This window comes from Rousettus aegyptiacus, unplaced genomic scaffold (genome assembly GCF_014176215.1).
Source record: "Rousettus aegyptiacus isolate mRouAeg1 unplaced genomic scaffold, mRouAeg1.p scaffold_m13_p_11, whole genome shotgun sequence".
NCBI classification, from domain to species: Eukaryota; Metazoa; Chordata; class Mammalia; order Chiroptera; family Pteropodidae; genus Rousettus; species Rousettus aegyptiacus.
The window spans coordinates 10,540,808-10,559,270 of NW_023416286.1; the positions used below are offsets into that span (position 1 = coordinate 10,540,808).

At 35.2% G+C, this 18,463-nt stretch overlaps 1 protein-coding gene across 16 annotated transcripts in view; it reads left to right on the forward strand.

Moving 5' to 3' along the window:
- The window catches only part of NBEA (neurobeachin), a 611,133-nt gene that overhangs the window by 386,184 nt on the left and 206,486 nt on the right, over positions 1–18,463 (forward strand). For all 16 annotated transcript variants that reach the window (XM_036228295.1, XM_036228296.1, XM_036228300.1 and 13 more), the window contains one exon: positions 17,334–17,458. In XM_036228295.1, the coding sequence (XP_036084188.1) occupies positions 17,334–17,458 (125 nt within the window). The remainder of the gene's footprint in view (positions 1–17,333; positions 17,459–18,463) is intronic.

Genomic DNA, 18,463 nt, shown 5'->3' on the forward strand with positions numbered 1-18,463 from the left:
CCAGTAATTTGTGAGTTAGGTGGGGCGGGGTCTCGGGGAGTCGCTGAGACGGAGTGAGCAGATCTCACCAGGCCAGTGCAGATTCAGAACTGGCATGTAGGGGGAGGGCTCAACACAGGCAAGGTGGTGCCCACCTGTAGGCTGCACAGGAGGGTCAACGCAGGGACCGTGGTGGCTGTTCCTCCGGCCTTCTCCCTGAAGCCACACAAACTCTTTCTTTGTATGTCTCTGGCACCTCGGTGAGCTGCTGTCCCTCCCTTGGAGCCTCGGGTGATTGCCCATGTTGTGAATGAGCATGTGCGCAGGCCTTTTAAGGGGACATCTGTTTCCGGTTGCCTTCTCACTCATATGCTAGGTATCCCCACTGATTTTCACAGCCAAATCTGTGAGGACTCCTCTTCTCAGCACTGGAACCCTGGGCTGGGGAGCCTTGTGTGGGGCTGGGACCCCTCGCTTCTCTGGGGGGACCTCTGCAGCCAAGACATCCCTCCCGATACTCAGCCACCACGTACAGCTACAGAACCCAGCCCATTTTACGTCTCTGCCTCTCCTACCAGTGTCGATGTGGTCTCTTCTTTATATCCTCAGTTATAGGAGTTATGTTCAGCTAGTCTTAAGATGGTTCTCCAAGTTGACCGTTATATAATTTAGTTGTAATTTTAATGCGGTCATAGGAGGAAGGAAGCGCAGCATTCACCTGTTTCTCCTCCTTGACCAGACTCCTCATTTTTCATGTTATTGGCTGTTTGATTTGGTTGCTAACAAATATTTTCTTCTTATTAAGCATGTCTTTTGCAGTCTGACCTACACTTAGTAATATTTGCTGTTGTTTGGGGGTTTTTTGGGTTGTTTTCATCTGAAGTTTCATTTTAGCTAATTCATATACATTCATCAATCACTATCTCCCTGTACTGTGAATCCAAAATGTTTGAGAGTTTAGCAAAAATCGTCATTAATAGTAGCTACTCACTATAACATGCATGAGAACAAATGAAATAGCATAAGAACAAATGATATAGCCAGAAGGTTAGGATGCATCTCTAGACCATGAAAGAAGTATTCAGCAATACATAGGAAAGAGAGCTAAATAATACTAATGGCTTAAGATATATCAAATGCATATGTGTAGATATAGTATAGGTAAGAGTGTGTAATACACACACACACACACACACACACAGAGCATCCAGGTAATATAAATATCACTAGGTATTGACTAGGATATAATACATGTTAAATAAAAGGCTGATGGCTTTTTTATAGAGAAGACCTAATAAATACAAAAGTTGTTTTGTTAACATATTTTGTAATCATGTGTCATGCTCACATCTGTGTACTTGTATGTTCACCTATTCAGTAAGTGAGTCCCGCCATTTTATTACTGTATCTCATTTCTTTCCTTAACGTTTATAAAAAATGCAATTGTTTTGTGAACCAGCTGTGGATGCAGAGGGACCCCCCAAATGCCAAAGGAGCTGAAAGGCCAAAGAACAATGCAGACAAATCTTGCTTGTCATTTTAAAGTATTTTAATAGGAAACTTACAGAGATGGCAGCAGAACAAACATGGATCTCCACAGTCTTTACCCGCCCAGACCACCAGTTTATATACCCCTAGGACACACTAGGAAAGAAAGGCAGAGGTGATCCAGGGGAACAAAGGGACCAGATTCTGGGGACCCTGGCACCAGGGTGAATTAAAAGATGACACACAGTGAGCATCGCCCCAGAAGGAGGACTAACTGGTGGAGGAATGATTAATAGTAGTTTGCGAACAACCCGCAGCTTCTGTGCACAGTGCGGTCCACCCAGGGAAAAGGGAGGTGGGTTCAGGCAGATTCATTCTAAAATGCAACCAGCTTTATCTGCACATTAATTTTAAATTAATTTGTTTATTCACATTATGAAATAAACTGAGCCGCGCAAATGCAGGAATCATGTAGTTTATTCATCTATGCGTACATAGCATTTAGCCTATGCCCTGGCTCATAGTAGGTGTTAAATAAATATTTGGTAAAAAAAAAAAAAAATGAATGAACATAAACAGGACCCACACAGTACTCTATATATCATAGCTTTTTTCATTCTGAGTAATTAGTTCTGGTTATAGAGAAGCAGGAAACACGTGTGGTGCTTTCGATGTAATATCCTCAAGATAGTCCATTTTCTTGGTTGCTTTCTTTGCAGACAGAGGCAGTGTAGCATGAGCTAGGAAATCAGACCACTGAGGACGAATACTTATTCTGCCACCCACTGGTTGCTTAATCTTGGTCAGATTGCTTAACCTCTCTGTGCCTCCCTTGCTTCATCTATAAATGGGTTAATAACAGTATTTACCTCATATGGAATTTATAAAGAATTAACCAGTTACTACAAGCTTAGAAAGTACGTGTGTCACACTAAGCTCTCAGTTAATATTGGCCCTTCTATAAATATTATTATTTTAGGAATTTATTCAATTCTTAGGTTCGATTATACTGTAATTGACACACAACCTTCAGATCTCAGAGAATCAATATAAGAAGTTTCTTTCTCACTCATATCCATGTCCAGCATAGGTCTGTAGATCAGCTCATTGAAATCTCTCAGGGATGCAAAGTGCTGGAGACTCCATATCAAGGCATATTTTCTTGATTCCTACAAAGAGGGAAGGGAATGTGGCAAATTGTTTATTGGTTCATACAGCTTTTGACTCACTTCTGCTTACGTTTTGCTGGCTGAGAGCAGTGACATAGGCGTGCCTAATTTCAAAAACGATAGAGCAGTACAACGGACGATGTGTCCAGAGGTGGAGAACATAATAGTTTTGAACTATTAGTCTGTCAGTTAGTATCTGTGTTTTTTTTAACTCTTGATAGGATTAGAAGCCATGCACAGATGTCCTGACCTCAGTGATTATCACCAATTCTTTAGCCAAATAGATATTTAAGTTCTCATTGTATCTTATGTCTGTTTTTAGTAAAATATTTCTTCCTTTCACTTATTTCTGTATTCTACAAGCTAGTTTTTATTCCTGGAAAACTAATAACTACTTAGCAGTTCAGTCATGCTTTACCAATTAAATTCAGTTTTTCCTCTAGCTTATGAAGGTGGTCCATTCCGGGGAGGGGAAGGGGTGATCCCTTTTAAGAAAATTGAGCACATCCTCATAAGCCTAAAATGTAATTAATAATTTCATACAGATAATTATAATTTCCTAAACCCTATTTATGTGCAAATAACACCAGATTCCATGTAGTGAACACTATTACATCAACAGTAACATCATCGCGATACAGCTAGGAATCTTTGCTTCATTAATTACTGTCTGTTTACCTACTCTTTCCCAGCATTTATGCACTGTACTTGTAAAACCACACTCATGAACAAAACACATATGGTCTCAACATTTCTATAATTCAGTCATGAAAGGAAAAAACAAAGTTATAAAGATAGATAGATGACAGATATGTGCATACATGCGTACAGATGTATATGTTATCACATTCACCCCGCCTAGTTGACACAGTTAGAGGTATTACATGAAATTATAGCAGCTATAAACTAGCAAAGCTAAGCAGACATCAGTGCAGCTTGTCTACCTGTACAGCCGTGGAGACGAGAGCCCTGTAGTTTGTTTATTTGCTTACCTGGCTGCTGTCCAAGTGCTACAAATCTATGTTAGCCCTTCTTCATGAAAAGATGTGCTTCTAAAAATAACTTAGGGTACTAGGTGACACTCAACAGTCAACATATACTGACCTAAATAGGCATATCACAGAGTAGATTTTTTTGATGGTGCTTATAAATTATTAATAACAATCATGTCTATAGTTACTCTTAAAAACTTATTAGAGCAGTCTCTATTATTGTTTTTTCCCAGAGTGCCTCATCAGTTGCAGAAGAATCTGACAAAGTATGTTTTATGCTGAAATAATAAATAAAAGGTGCGATAGAGGAAGAGTTTAGTGAAAGAATTTCAGTGTGAAAATAGTGAAGAACATGTGAGCGAGGATGAGAGGAGAGGAAGCGCATGCTATCATGGTGTTGCTAGAATATGTCTTCAGCACCACGAACATTGTCTAACACAGGACAAGTCCTCAGTAAATATCTTTTTGACTGGGAACCTTGAAGGAAGGAGAGAAGGAAATGAGTTTGAAGAAAAAACAGAATAATGATTTTCTAGATTGGTAACCTGGCACAGATACCGAATATAGTGGCGTTGGAACATAAGCCTTCTGTAGACATATCATTCTGCCAACAGAAGAACCTCTAATGATTCTTAACTTGCTGGTAAATAGTAAATCCATTAGAAAAATGGGGACACATGAAAGAATTATTTATATAGTCTCTACCAATACTTTCAAACTTTTTTGGATCAGAAACTGTTTTGAGAAAAATTTTATTAAAACAGTGGCTCTCCCCCCGCCAAAAAAAATATATGTTTATACCCCATAAAATTTTACATACCATTTCAGGACCTTCTTGGGCCCATGAAACTCATCTGTGGATTAGTTATCAGTAAATACCAGATATCTCTCTTTAATAATGGGAATGCTAGATATGTCATGAATAAAAGCAGATTTCAAAAATTTCAGGAAAAAGTATAAGTTACATGACCAGAAATTCAACAAAGAAATCACTTTCAGTATTTATGAGAGGTTTTAAAACCATCATTGTGAAAATACAACAGAAAAATAGTGCCATCAGAAAAGAAACCATTATGAGAGACAAACATAACAAAAAAATGAGAGAAGGAGCAGGAGCACGTAAGTGCAAAGGAACAATGCAAACAATGACATCGATGTCAGAAAAAACAGAATCCAAAGCAAGCTAAAGTATAGTCTGCAAAACTAGTATAGCTCCTCCGTCACGTGCCACAGTGGTGAAGGGCATAGCCATTTGCCAGAGGGAAGGCAGCTCCCGCCTTCATCCAGGAGTCTGCAGTGTGTGCAAAATGTTGCCTTACTTATACTACAAAGTACTCCGTTAGCCCCGCTAATCAAGCTCTTATGAACTTACTCTAGGCCCATCTGTCCTAGTCTCTGTCCTCTTTCTCTCTTACCCTTTGTCTTCCCCAACCTCCAGGAACATGGCTGCTCTTAGATTATACAAGGTCAGGGCCGCAGAGATGCTTTTATTAGCCTCTTGCGAATTTTCTTAAATCAGTGTAATTTCTACATTTCTAGGGACCTTGTTAGGGTTTTCAGACCCATTAGAATGAAGCATCTATAAAACAAACCAGTATTTGTCTTACTAGCATTGCCTGACTATCTCTCAGGAAGTAATTACACTAAAAGAGAAAGGAAGGGAAAGAGGAAGGGGGCGCGGAGGCAGGTAAGGAAGGAAATCCTCCCCTCCTCATAGGATTTGAAAAGGGAAGAAAAAAGGGAAAGAGTGACCGGAAAGGCTGGAAAACCACTTTCTGCCACACTAGTGGATGTGAAAGGAGGGCAGCAAGGAAGGTAGAGCTGGCACACCTTGTAAATTCAGAGTTCAGTTTAGGTAAATGGTATCCCCTGGATCGGCCTGTTGCTTGAGGACCGACAGTAATCTTAGATGATCCAAAGAAAGCACAACTTTCACTTTCTATTGGTAATTCATTTACACTCAGTCCCACTATCTTTAAAAAACATGAAAACAAGCATGGTTCAGAAGGAACAGAAGGGTTTTAGAGAGTTTATGATTGTTCAAATATCGAAAACCTCCAATATGATCAAAGACTAACTCTCAGCAACCTAGGATAATTCACACATAGGTAATGGGAAAAATACCAGAAGAGCAAATATCCAAATATTCCCAAATCCTATTCCCCCCAAAAAGGAGAGGATGGATTTTGGATTTTAGAAACTACAGATGAATAGTTTTCTTTGTTATTTGTACTTAAGTTTAATTTTGTATTTTGAACTAAGAAGTATATTATTTACTCGTTTAATTTATATCAGGACATTTTTCAATCTAAAAGGTAAAAGAGAAACCATTTTAAATAGAACAAAATACAGAAAGACATTTGAAATAAAGAGGATTGGTAGATTTTAACAATAGTGATTTTTTCCTTTTAAAGTAGACATGACAGAATCCAATTTTGCAAATCATAATTTAAACTACTGTTTGTGATACTAGAGGAATGAATGACTTCCACTGAGATGTGTCATTTACTCTGTCATTTATTCATGGAACTTGGTTAATAGCTGTTAGGTATTTATATGTCTCGTCAGCACAGGGAATAAGTTGGTGGTCAAAATTGGACAACAACTCTCCTGTGCATTCTCCCTCCCCCACAAAAAAACAAAACAAAACAAAACAAAAACAAAAACAAAAAAAACACACACACAGAGAGAAATGAAGCATTCCCTATCATTTTTCTCTCTCAATACATCTTTGACCTCAGCTGTCTCAGAGGCATATGCTCTATCCTAGGTGTCCACAAATATTGCTGGTTGGCTGAGTATTTTCTGATAACCCAAGTTAAGATTGGGATTAACTCTGAGTAAGGATCCAAGGTTATTTTTTACACAGAGTTGTCCAGAGAATCAGAGATAGTGAAGGAAAAGTTTATTTATTATCATTAAGAGAAAACGAATATCACAGAAGCATAGGGTGCTGAATTTGGAAATAAAAAAATAAATTTGTATAACTTCATTATATGTGTGAGTATAGGAAAATTTACATATATATTGAAGTCTTGATATGGGTTAGGACTTTTTTTAAGTAGAACATTGTTTTGAGATAATTGTAGATTCACATGCAGTTTAAGAAATAAGGCAGATCCTATGTGCCTTTTATCCAGCTTCCACCCATGGTAACATTTACAAAACTGTAGTACAGTGTTAGAACAGGATATTGATACAGTCAAGATGCGGGACACTTTCATTATCACAAGTGTCCCCCATGTTGCTCTTATGTAGCGACACCTGCCTCCCTCAGACTTCACCATTTCCTCCAGCCCTGGACACTAATCTGTTCTTCATTTCTATACTTTTGTCATTTCAAGAGTGTTACGTAAATAGAATCACAAGTAACCTCTGTGGATTAGTTTTCTTCACTCAGCATCATTCTGCTGAGACTCATCTAAGTAGTTGAGTATTTCATTGTTCATTCCATTTTATTGTTGAGTAGTATTCCAAAAGGTATGAATATAGTTTTATTTAACCATTTAACTGCTTACCATAGGACAGCTCGGTTGTTTCCGATTTGGGAGTATAACAAATAAAGCTGCTATAAACATTTCTATACATATTTTTGTGTGAGCAGAGGTTTAGTTTTTCTAGGATAAAATTCCATGAGTACAGTTACTGGGTCAAATAGTTACATATGCAGGTTTTTAAGAAACTACCAAATTGTTTTCCAGAGCGAATGTACGATTTCATATTCCACTAGCACTGAATGACTTATCCAGTCTCTCCACATCCTTGATAGCATTTGATTTGATGTCGTCACTATTTTTTATTTGAGCAATTCCGATAGAAGTATAGTGATATCTCATTGTGACTTAAATTTGCCTATCCCTAATGGCCAATATGTTGAACATCTTTTCTTGTGTGTATTTGACATCCTTATATCTTCTTTACTGAAATGTATCTTCATGTCTTTAGCCCATCTTCTAATTGTACAGTTTGCTTTTAAATTGTTGAGTTTGAGACTTCTTTATATATGCTAGATATTAGTCCTTTGTCAGGTATCTGGTTTGCAGATATTTTCACTTATTTTTCTCATCTTATTAACATGGTTTTTTTTAAAGCAAGTATTTTTAATTTCTCTGAAGTTCAGTTATCAATTTTTATTTCAATGGTTTGTGCCTTTAGTATCAAGTTTAAGAACTCTTTACCTACCCCTATCCTAAAGATTCTCTTTTTTTCCCCTAAAGTTTATATAGTTTTGGAATTCTGTTTCTCATTCATTTTGAGTTAACTTGTGTATAAGCTGTGAGATTTGAGTCCAGGTTTACTTCATTGCGTGTAGATGTTCGGTTGTTCCAGCACAATTCATTAAAAAGCTACTATCCCTTCTTCCTTTGCATTGGTTTTCCACCTTTGTCAAAATCAGTTAAGCATATTTGGGCCCATTTCTCTTGGTTCTCTATTCTCTTTCATTAATCTATGAATCTACCTTTTGGCCTTTTCACACAGTCTTAATTGTTATGACTATATGATAAGTTTTACAATCAGGTAGACTTATTCTTCCTGCTTTTTTCCTTCTAGTTTATAAATTTGATAATAATTTTGTTTGTATTTACTGAAACTCTTGCTGGAATTTTGATAGGAATTATGTTAAACCTATATTTATTTGGGGAGAATTGATTATATTATGTCTTTCAATCCATGAACATGGTATGTTTCCCCATTTTATTTAGATAATATTTAATTTAATTAGTACTGTGTAATTTTCATCACACAAGTTGTATACATGTTGTCTTAGATTTATACCTAAATATTTCTCTGTTTTTTCAGTGCTTTTAAATTATATTTTTCATTTCAGTTTCCAGCTAGCATATAGCAACACAATTGATGTTTGTATGTTTGGATAGATTGTTGTGATTTTCTACATAGACAATGATGTCATCTGCAAATAGGGACAGTTTTATTTCTCCATTTTCGATCTATATTCCTTTTATTTCACTTTTTTGCCTCATTGCATTGGCTTAGAAACTGTAATACTCTGTTGAAAAAGAGTGGTAAGAGTGAACAAGTTTGCCAGGTTCCCAGTTTTAGAGTAAAGTATCCAAATTTTCACCTTTACATATAATTTTAGCCTTGGGCTTTGTAGATGCTTTCATTTGGTTGAGGAAGTCACCTTTTATTCTTTTTTTTTTTTTCCTGAAGATTTTTTTCATCATGAATGGCTTTTGAAATTTGTTAAATCTTTATGGATTAATATGATCTTATGGTTTTCTCTAGCTATTAATTTGGCAGATTGTATTGATTAATTTTCAAATATCGAACCAGACATCCATCCCTAGAATAAACTCCGCTTGGTCATCATGTATAATTTTTATTATATATTCTTATATTTTATTTGCAAATATTTTGTTAAGAATTTTTGTGTCTATATTTATAATGAATATTAGTCTGTAGGGTTTTTTTTCTCTTTACTCTCTTTAATATTTTTATTGGTATGATCCTAGCTATAAAATTAATTAGGAAATTAATGTTTTCTCCTCTTCTGTTTTCTAGAACTCTTGTATAATTGGTGTTGATTCTTCTTTAAATGTTTAATGGACTTTTCCAGTGAAACCATCTGGACCTGGCGATTCCTTTTTGGGAATTTTAAATAATATTTTAAATTTTCTTAATTGTTAGAGCTGTTCATATTATCTGTTTTATTTGAGTGACTTGTGTTAGTTTATACTTTATGAGGAATTAGTTCATTTTGTCCAAGCTGTCAAATTTATATTATTTTATCATGATGCTTTTGATGTCTTCCAGGTCTATAATGATCTCCCTGTTTCTCTCCTAGTGTTGGTCATCTGTGTCTTCTCTTTTTCCTTTGTCAGTATTATTGACCTTTCCAAAGAAACAACTCTTTGTTTATTTATTTTCCCTATTTTTTTTCTGTTTAATTTCATTGATTTCTACTTTTATCTTTATTATTTTCTTATTCTTGCTATACTCTTCTTTCTCCATATTCTTAAAGTGGGATTTAGATTATTGATTTGAGACATTCATTTTTTCTAACATATGCATTTAGTACTATAAATATCTTAGTACAGTTTTAGCTGTGTTCCACAGATTCTTATATTTTTATTGTATTTCTCCTTCAGTTCAGTATATTGTTTGTTTTCCTTTGAGAATTATTTTACGACTCATGGCTAATTTAGAAATGTGTTGCTTTAATTTCCAAGCATTTGGGGATTTTCCTGTTGTCTTTCTATTATTGACTTCTATTTTTATTCCATTTTTGTAGGAGAGTGCATTGGGTGATATCGCTTCTTTTAAATTTTTTAAATTTGTGTTATGGCCCAAGATATGATCCATCTTGGTATATGTTCCATAGGCACTTGAAAACACTCTGTATTCGGCTATTGTTGGCTATAGTGTTCTACAAATGTTGGTGCTGTATCCTTCTATATCCTTGCTTATTTTATTTCTGTGTATCCTATCAGGGGTTGAAAAGAGGAGATTTTACACACACACACACACACACACACACTCACACACACACTCACACACTCACACGCTGTAGTTGTGTATTTGTCTGTTTCTTCTTTCAGTTCTTTCAGATTTGCTTGACATAATTTACAGCTCTCTTGCTCAGTGTATATGCATTTGGGATTGGTATCTTCTTGATAGATTGACCCTTCCTTTATTAGATAAGGTCTGTCTTTGTCACTAGTAATTTTATTTTCTCCAATGTATATGTTCATCTGAGATTAATATAGCAACACCTGCTTTCCTTTGATTAATTTTTGAATTATTTTATCCTTTTACTTTCAACATGCCTATATTATTGTATTTGACATGTATTTCTTATACAAATCATTCTGAGGCATTATTTTTCTTTTCTGTTCGATCTCACTTTTTGTTTCATTTTGTTTTTTCTTGCCTTCCTATGGGTTAGTTAGACATTTTTTAGAATTCCATTTTGATTTAGCCATCATGAATTTTTTGTCCATTTTGTTTTGTTTTAGTATCAGAATGTGTTTGAATATTCTATAAATAAAGCAGGAGTTAAAGTGATATTTTTGTAACAGTTGGTATTTACCCTGAAATACTTATTGTTGTAATTATAATTAAGTCATTGTTTCAGTTTGAAAAAATAAATTGGACACTTTTCTACCTACAATGGCTACATACTACTGATACACAATTAAATGGAGACACATAACTTAGTATGATTCCTGGGACAGTTACAAAAAGAAGAAACTGCATTATAGGCTTCACCACAAATGGCAGTTGCAATTTTCTGTGGCAGAGGAAATCAGGAGGCTATTTGTTGCTTAAAACAAATTTTAAAAATGATAAAGTGGAGCCACAGGATCTTTGCAAACATTGTCATCTCTACTGGGAATGCCCCAGTCAGTTTTTCTTCATGCTTTAGATCAAAACTCAAGTGTTTACAGTCCATTGGTTATCTTCATAACTCTTAAAATTTTAATCAATATTTGATTGTCCAGTTAATCTATTAATGTTATTTATGGCTAACTTCCCCATTAGAATAGAAATTTCATGAGAACTGCTAGAGTGTCTACTGTACTGCCCATTTCTATTCCTAATGTATACAAAGCTAATGTTCAATAAATAATCATTGACTAAGTGAAAAAAAAAGTAATAAAGTGGATAATATCAACAGAAATTTTTAGCAAATTCATTATTTTAGTAAGTTGCTTTTCAAGAGTCAAAAAATAATCAGTAAAATTATTCACCCTAAATAAGAATTTAATGTTAAACAAAGTTTTTGTAAGTGATTTGATTTATTTCTTTAATATATAATTGACATATATTAGCTTCAGATGTACAAGAGAATTACTCAGTATTTCTGTATATTGCAAAATGATCACCACGATAAATCTAGTTAACATCCATCTGCACACAGTTACAAAAAAATTATTTTCTTGTAATGAGACCTTTTAAGATTTCCTCTTTTAGCAACTTTCAAATATGTAATACAGTCTAACCATATTCACCATGCTGTACATTACATCTCTGTGATTTATTTGTTTTATAATTGGAAGTTGTACTTTTTGACCCCCTTCACCCATTTTGCCCACCTTAACACCCCCAAGCTGTTCTCTGTATCTATGAATTCTGTTTTTGTTTTGTTTTGTTTTGTTTTTAGGTTCGGGGGCTGGGTTGTTTTGCTTTGTATTAGATTTCACATATAATGAAATCATACAGTATTTGTCTTTCTCTGTCTGACTTATTAGCTTACCATAATGCCCTTGAGGTTCATCCATGTTGTCATAAATGGCAATTCTCTTCCTCTTTGTGGCTGAGTAATATTTCATTTATGTGTGTGTGTGCAGATAAATAGATAATAGATGGTAGATAGATGATAAATACATACATACATACATACATACTATATATACATATATATATACACGTGTGTGTGTGTGTGTGTATATAAAATCTTTATCGATTCATCCATTGATGAGCCCTTAGGTTGCTCCCAAGTCTTGCCTGTTGTAAATCATGCTGCTGAACATAGGGGTGCATATATTTTTTTGAGTTAGTGTTTTGTTGTTGTTGTTGTTGTTTTTCAGATAAATGCCCAGAAGTGGAATTGCTAGATTATATGGTAGCTCAATTTTTAATTTTTCGAGGAACCTCCATACTAGTTTCCATAGACGCTTTACCAATTTACATTCCCACCAACAGTGCACAAGGGTTCCTTTTTAATAAGGTTGTTTGTTTCTTTTGCTATTAAGTTGTATGAGTTTTTTAAATATATTTTGAATGTTAACTTCTTATCAGGTATATAATTTGTATATATTCTCTTCCATTTGGCTGGTTGCCAATTCAGTTTGTTGATGGCTTCCTTTGGTGTGCAGAATTTTTTTAGTTTGATGTAGTCTCACTTGTTTATTTTTGCTTTTGTTGCCTATGCTTTCAGTGTCAAATCCAAAATGTTATAAGCTTATTACTGCTTGTTTTCTTGTAGGAGTTTTATTGTTTCAAGTCTTATGTTTAAGTCTTTGATCCATTTTTAGTTGGTTTTTGTATATGGTGAAAGATGGTGGTCCAGTTTTATTCTTGTGAAGTGGCTGTCCAGTTTTTCCAACACCATTTATTAACATTTAATTAAATTAACATCTAATTCTGATTTAATATCCTTTCTTCGCTGTATATTCTTGACTCCTTTGTCATAACTTAATTGACCATATACATGTGGGCTTATTTTGTGGCTCCTTTTCTGTACCATTGACCTATGTGTCTGCCTTTATGCCAATACTGTACTGTTTTGATTTCTATAGCTTCGTGATATAATTTGGAATTAGAAAATGTGATGCTTTCTGCTTTGTTCTTTCTCAGTGGCTTTGGATATTTATATCTTTTGTAGTTCCATCATGTTAGAATTATTTGTTCTATTTCTGCAAAAATGCCACTGGAATTGTGATAGAGATTGCATTGAATCTGTAGATTGTTTGGGGTAGTGTGGACATTTTAATAATATCAATTCTTCCAATTCATGAGCATGGAATATCTTTCCATTAATTTTTGTATTCAATTTCTTTCATTATTGTTTTATAGTTTTCATTGTATAGGTCTTTCACCTCCTTGATAAAATTTATTCTTAGGTATATTAAGAATATACCTTAGAACCCCGCTATCTGAAAGTAGAGTTTTTCTACAATGAAGCCTTTCCTAAGCCAAAATGGTGTAAAGCAAAGAGTATCTCCCGCTTTCCAAAAGACAGCCTTCTGTCACCTGTTTTACAAAGGACATACATTAGTACGTATTTTTACTAACTGAAAAGAATCCAAATAAGATTTTCACTTTTACGAAAAAAAGCCCTTACCCTACTAGCGTTAGGTCTTTCATAAAAACAAGGGGATGTAACACAAACTTTCTGAAACTGGAGATACCAGTCTTTTTGATGCAGTCGTAAATGGGACTGTTTTCTTGGTTTCTCTTTCTGATAGTTTGTTAGCTATGTTTTAGTATAGCTTTTTAATGGTTGCTCTAATTATTACATTTATATACATACTTTATCACATTTACAGTCTAGGGACAGTGTCATTTTATCAGTCCAAGAATAGAAAATTTACCTTCCTTTACATTCCTTTAGCTTCCCTCCATTTATATCTGTCTTAAATACTTCCTCTATGCACACATAGAATAGTATCAGATGCTGTTATACTTTTTGCTTCAACAGTAGTATTTAGAAAACTCAAGAGGAAAAGGAAAGCTGACTACGTTTACTCATTTTTTTCTGCTTACTGTGTTCTTTCTTCCTTCCCAACGTTCCAATGCACCTTCTTTTATGGCTTCTTTTATATTTATAGGACTGCCTGGAGCCGTTCTTGATACTAGCTCTGATGAACATGTATTTTCTTTTCTTTTATTTGAAAGGTTCTTCATTTCTCCTTCATTTCTGAAGGATATTTCCACTGGTCGTAGGGTCCTGGGTTGGCAGTTCTTTGCTTTCAGCACATGACACATATTTTGCTGCTTCCTCTGGCCACCATGGCTTTGAACGTGAACTGCCTTTCTCATTGTTTTCCCTCTGTGAGATGTTATTTACTCTGGCTGCTTTTTTAGGTTTTTCTTTGTCCTTAGTTTTCAGAAGTTTAATTATGACGTATCTGGGCATGAATTTCTTTGAGTTTGTTTGGAGTTCAGTCAGCTTCTTAAATCTGTACACATATGGGTTTGGGGTTTTTTGTTTGTTTGTTTGTTTTTGACAAATTTGGGGATTATTCAGCTGTTTCTTCAGATACTATTTAAGCCCTGCCCTTCTTCCCATCTCCTTCCAAAACTTCAGTGACCTAAATGTTAGATACTATAATTCGTTTATAGCTACGAGGCTCTGTTTAATTTTTTGTCTATTTTTCTCTATTGTTCAGATTTTGTCATTTTCTGTTGTTCTGTCTCCCAGTTAACTCACTCTTTTTCTGTCACCACCGTTTTGCTGTTGAGCCCATCCACTGAGCTTTCTATTTTGGTCGTTGCCTGTGTCAGTTGTAACATTTCCATGTGGCACATCTTTGTCATCTTCTGTTTTGGTTTGGGGGTTTTGTTTTGTGGCTAAGACTTTTTGTTTCTTGCAGAGGATTTTTATTCTGTTTGTTTCAAGCATGTTCATAACGCTCATTGAAGCATTTCTCATCATGGTAGCTTAACATCCTTGTGGAACATTCATTCAGTCATTCCTGCCATCTTAGCATTGGCATCTGTTCGTGATCTTTTTATATTCTATTTGGGGTCTTCCAGATCCTTGGTATAAGTAATTTGAGATTGACACCTGGACATTTTTGTTGTTGTTGTTGTTGTTGTTATTTTCTGAGAATTTTTGTATTTCATTTAAGCCTGAAGTCTTAGTTGGCTCTCTCTGGCACTGCTGCAGCAGAAGTGGGGAGCCCCTCCCTCTTCATCGCCAGGCGGAAGTAGAAAGCTAGGCTTCCCAGTTCCCCTCATTGACACCCAGGGGCGGGTGGCTCCTCATTACTGACTGGCAGAGCTCCTCATTGTTGTCTGCTGGCAGGGGTGGCCGCTCATTGCTGTCGATCAGTGATAGAAGTCGACTCTCTCTGTCTCCCCAACAACACACCGCTGGGGAGAGGGAAGGGTGCCTCATTGCAGATGGGTAGGGGCAGCAGTCTGGGATCTCCATGTGGTCTCCACTGGCTTTTTGAGGGTGGACACCTTGTTACCAGGCATCAGAAGTTAGAGCCCTGGCTCCCTATTTGGTCTTCTCGGTTGTCAGGGCCCATTATTTACACCTTCATGGGGCTCTGCATTTAGGCCCCTCCCTCATCCTTTGCTGGTGTGGGTAGGCGGGGTCACGGTTTCTCATGGTGTTTTGGTAAGAGTACAGAAGATGTTGTCTAAGTTTCCTGCCTCCCTTGGTTGTCCCTTTTCTGGTCCTTCGGTTAAAGAAAGAGGCTTTTGTCGAGGGCTTCTTTTTTACCCCCTTGGTCTGCACCCATTGGCCAATCTGGTCGTTGGTCTCTTTGCCTTCAAGCCTAGGATGTATGTGACCAAGAGGTAACCCAGGGGACTCACCTCTGCATTGCTCCATAGGCCTCAAGGTCCTGAGCCATTCTGCCTTTCAATCTCTGCCTTCCAGCCTTGTCATCTTTGTTTTATGTATAATGCCCAGTTTTTTCAGTTGTATTTAATGTGAGGTATAGAGAAAAATATGTCTATGGTTAGAAATTTGAGAAACCTTTAGATCTCTGGTATCTCCTAGTGAATTCAGTTACTTAATTTTAACATACACTTAAAGAAAAATCTTTACAGCACAATTTTAGCATGGTCTTCCTTAAACCACTAGGATTAGTCTATATTTGTAAAAATTGAAATCATCCTATTTTAAATTAACAACAGAGTTACACTACGTATAACAATTGTTCATTAAGTACTTATTATTTTCATAGAAATTGAGTGATTATGATTATTTTGTTTAGAAAAACAACTATAGTAAAGTATACTTCAGATGCTTATAATCTTAATGTTCTTTATATATCCCTTATATTATGTTCCTTTACAGTTTATCAAAAACAGAATTATATAGCCATAAACCCTGAAATGTTTTTCAAAAGTAAATCACTGGTCTCCATAACTATACATATCTATAGATTATCAAAGTGAAAAAAGTGTTTTAAGTCATTGAATATTTATTAAAAACATAATTTGTGCCAGACCTTGTGCCAGAGATATAACGATGAGCAAAATATATACTTCCTGACTCAAACATAACGTTCTCTTGCGATAAAATATCAAAATAAAAAATGAAATCAAATCTTCTATGAAAGCATTTTATATGTTTTTAAAATAGTGGAAAATTAGAATATTATCTTTTGAACGTATTACTCCAACTACTGTGTAGAAAAAACAGACTTCTCAAGCCCTGGCATTTATCACCAATGTTTATTGAAATTAAATTGAAAAAAAATGATATCATGAAATGTTCCATTGATATGCAGTGAACATACTTCAGTAGTTTCTGCCATATCTCATGGATTTTTAATATTGGTTTAGAGTGTAACACGGTTTAGACGATGTTACCCAATGATGGCCATGATTGTTAATGGTTTATATTAGCTGAAAGCTATAAAATCATCCAAGGACTCTGTTATCATTAGAATAATAATTTACCAAGACAATTACCACATACTGGAATTTTTTGCAGCTCTAATTCAGTATTATTAATAATGGATAAAATTGCACTTTTCTCAGGTTGCTGTGGGCAGCAGGGAATTATTTCGATGAATATTTCAGCACATTATTTTAATCATTTTTCCACCAAATCCAAGTGGGCAATATTTTATAGTTCTTAATTCAGTCTACTAAGAAACCATGGTCATTAAATTGCAAACTATTTGTAGTGAGGTCTACCCTGTGATTTACAAGCCTTGTTAAAAACAGTGTAAAAGAATGTAAATTGTGCCATTAATACTTGTAATTTGATGCTGCATTTGTTACTGAACTCCCCATGATGCATGTTTTTTTAGTAGAAGGAAGAGCATTATAAAGAGCTGAGCATTTGCATGCCTAAAATCGGAGAATGTTAGTTTCAAGTTTTGTTCTTTTGCAAACATGTTTACAAACAATTGTAAAATATAAATATCTCAAAAAGTATCTTAATTTTCCAATGAGATCGAAGAAATATTTAACTTTATTTAAAAAATGTATTTCCAGTGATACGTTGTTAGTAGTAGTGATCTTCGTTTCTTTATTTTCTTATTTTTAGCCAATTGCATGACTTCTGGCGTTTGGATTACTGGGAAGATGATCTTCGTCGAAGGAGACGATTTGTTCGTAATGCATTTGGCTCCACTCATGCTGAAGCATTGCTCAAAGCTGCAATAGAGTATGGTTAGTACCAATACCCCTTACACAAAAATACTTTTGGATGTAAGGTAACTAGCTCTTTATTGTTTGATCATCTATTTTTTTCACTAGCCTTTAAAATTCTCCATATCCTAAGTCAAAAATATTATATTCTGCTTCAGCATCATTTAGGTTACACTTAATCAACCCAATATTTCCCCCACTTGATATATTTTAGATCCTTCAACTTCTTTTTAGGAGATCAAAGGACTCTACATAGTTGGTTATTACCCAGCATCCTTCTCATACAGCCTAAAACAGAAGTAAAATTAGTTTCTTTTTCACTGTCTTTTGAACTTTGGTGTATTTTAAAATGAGCGGTGGTTTATAAATTTTAAATACTGGATCATCAGCATAACAGAACCTATTCTCTCTCTTGAGCATTGGGTTCCTTGAGGGACATGTTCTTATTTTATTCATAACAAAGACCACATGCATGCCATAAAATATTCGGAAAATCTACTTAGCCCAGAGTTATTCTGTGGTCATTTTCATGCTGTGGAAAACAAAAGAGAACAAAAACAGTTACACCTCCAAAAACAAGTCCAGAGGACACCTCTTCAACCTTCATCATAGTTCACATCTTCAGACTTTTGAAAATGAGTAGAAAGTAGGGAATAATAAAATATGGATGATGTGAAGTGGGTGAGTGGAAAGTGTTCCCTGGCATGATCTGTACATAGAAATAGAAGGAGGAATTGCCAACGGCCAGGAGAATAATGTAGGATGGTACCTTCTCCCGAACTCTGAACGTGCCTTCTAATCTATGCACAAAGTGCTTCTTCAGAGCAAATAGGAAATAAGTGTCAGTAATTATTATAGAGTACTTCATTCAATAAAAATAGATGTTGAAAAACTTAATCGAAAACATATTTTGTATATTTTAAAGAAACCTTTTGTATTCACATATTGCCTGAACATTCACATAAAAGTAAAAAAATATTCAGCCAATCATCTGGCCTCTCTGCCTGCCAGGAAACATTTAAATGT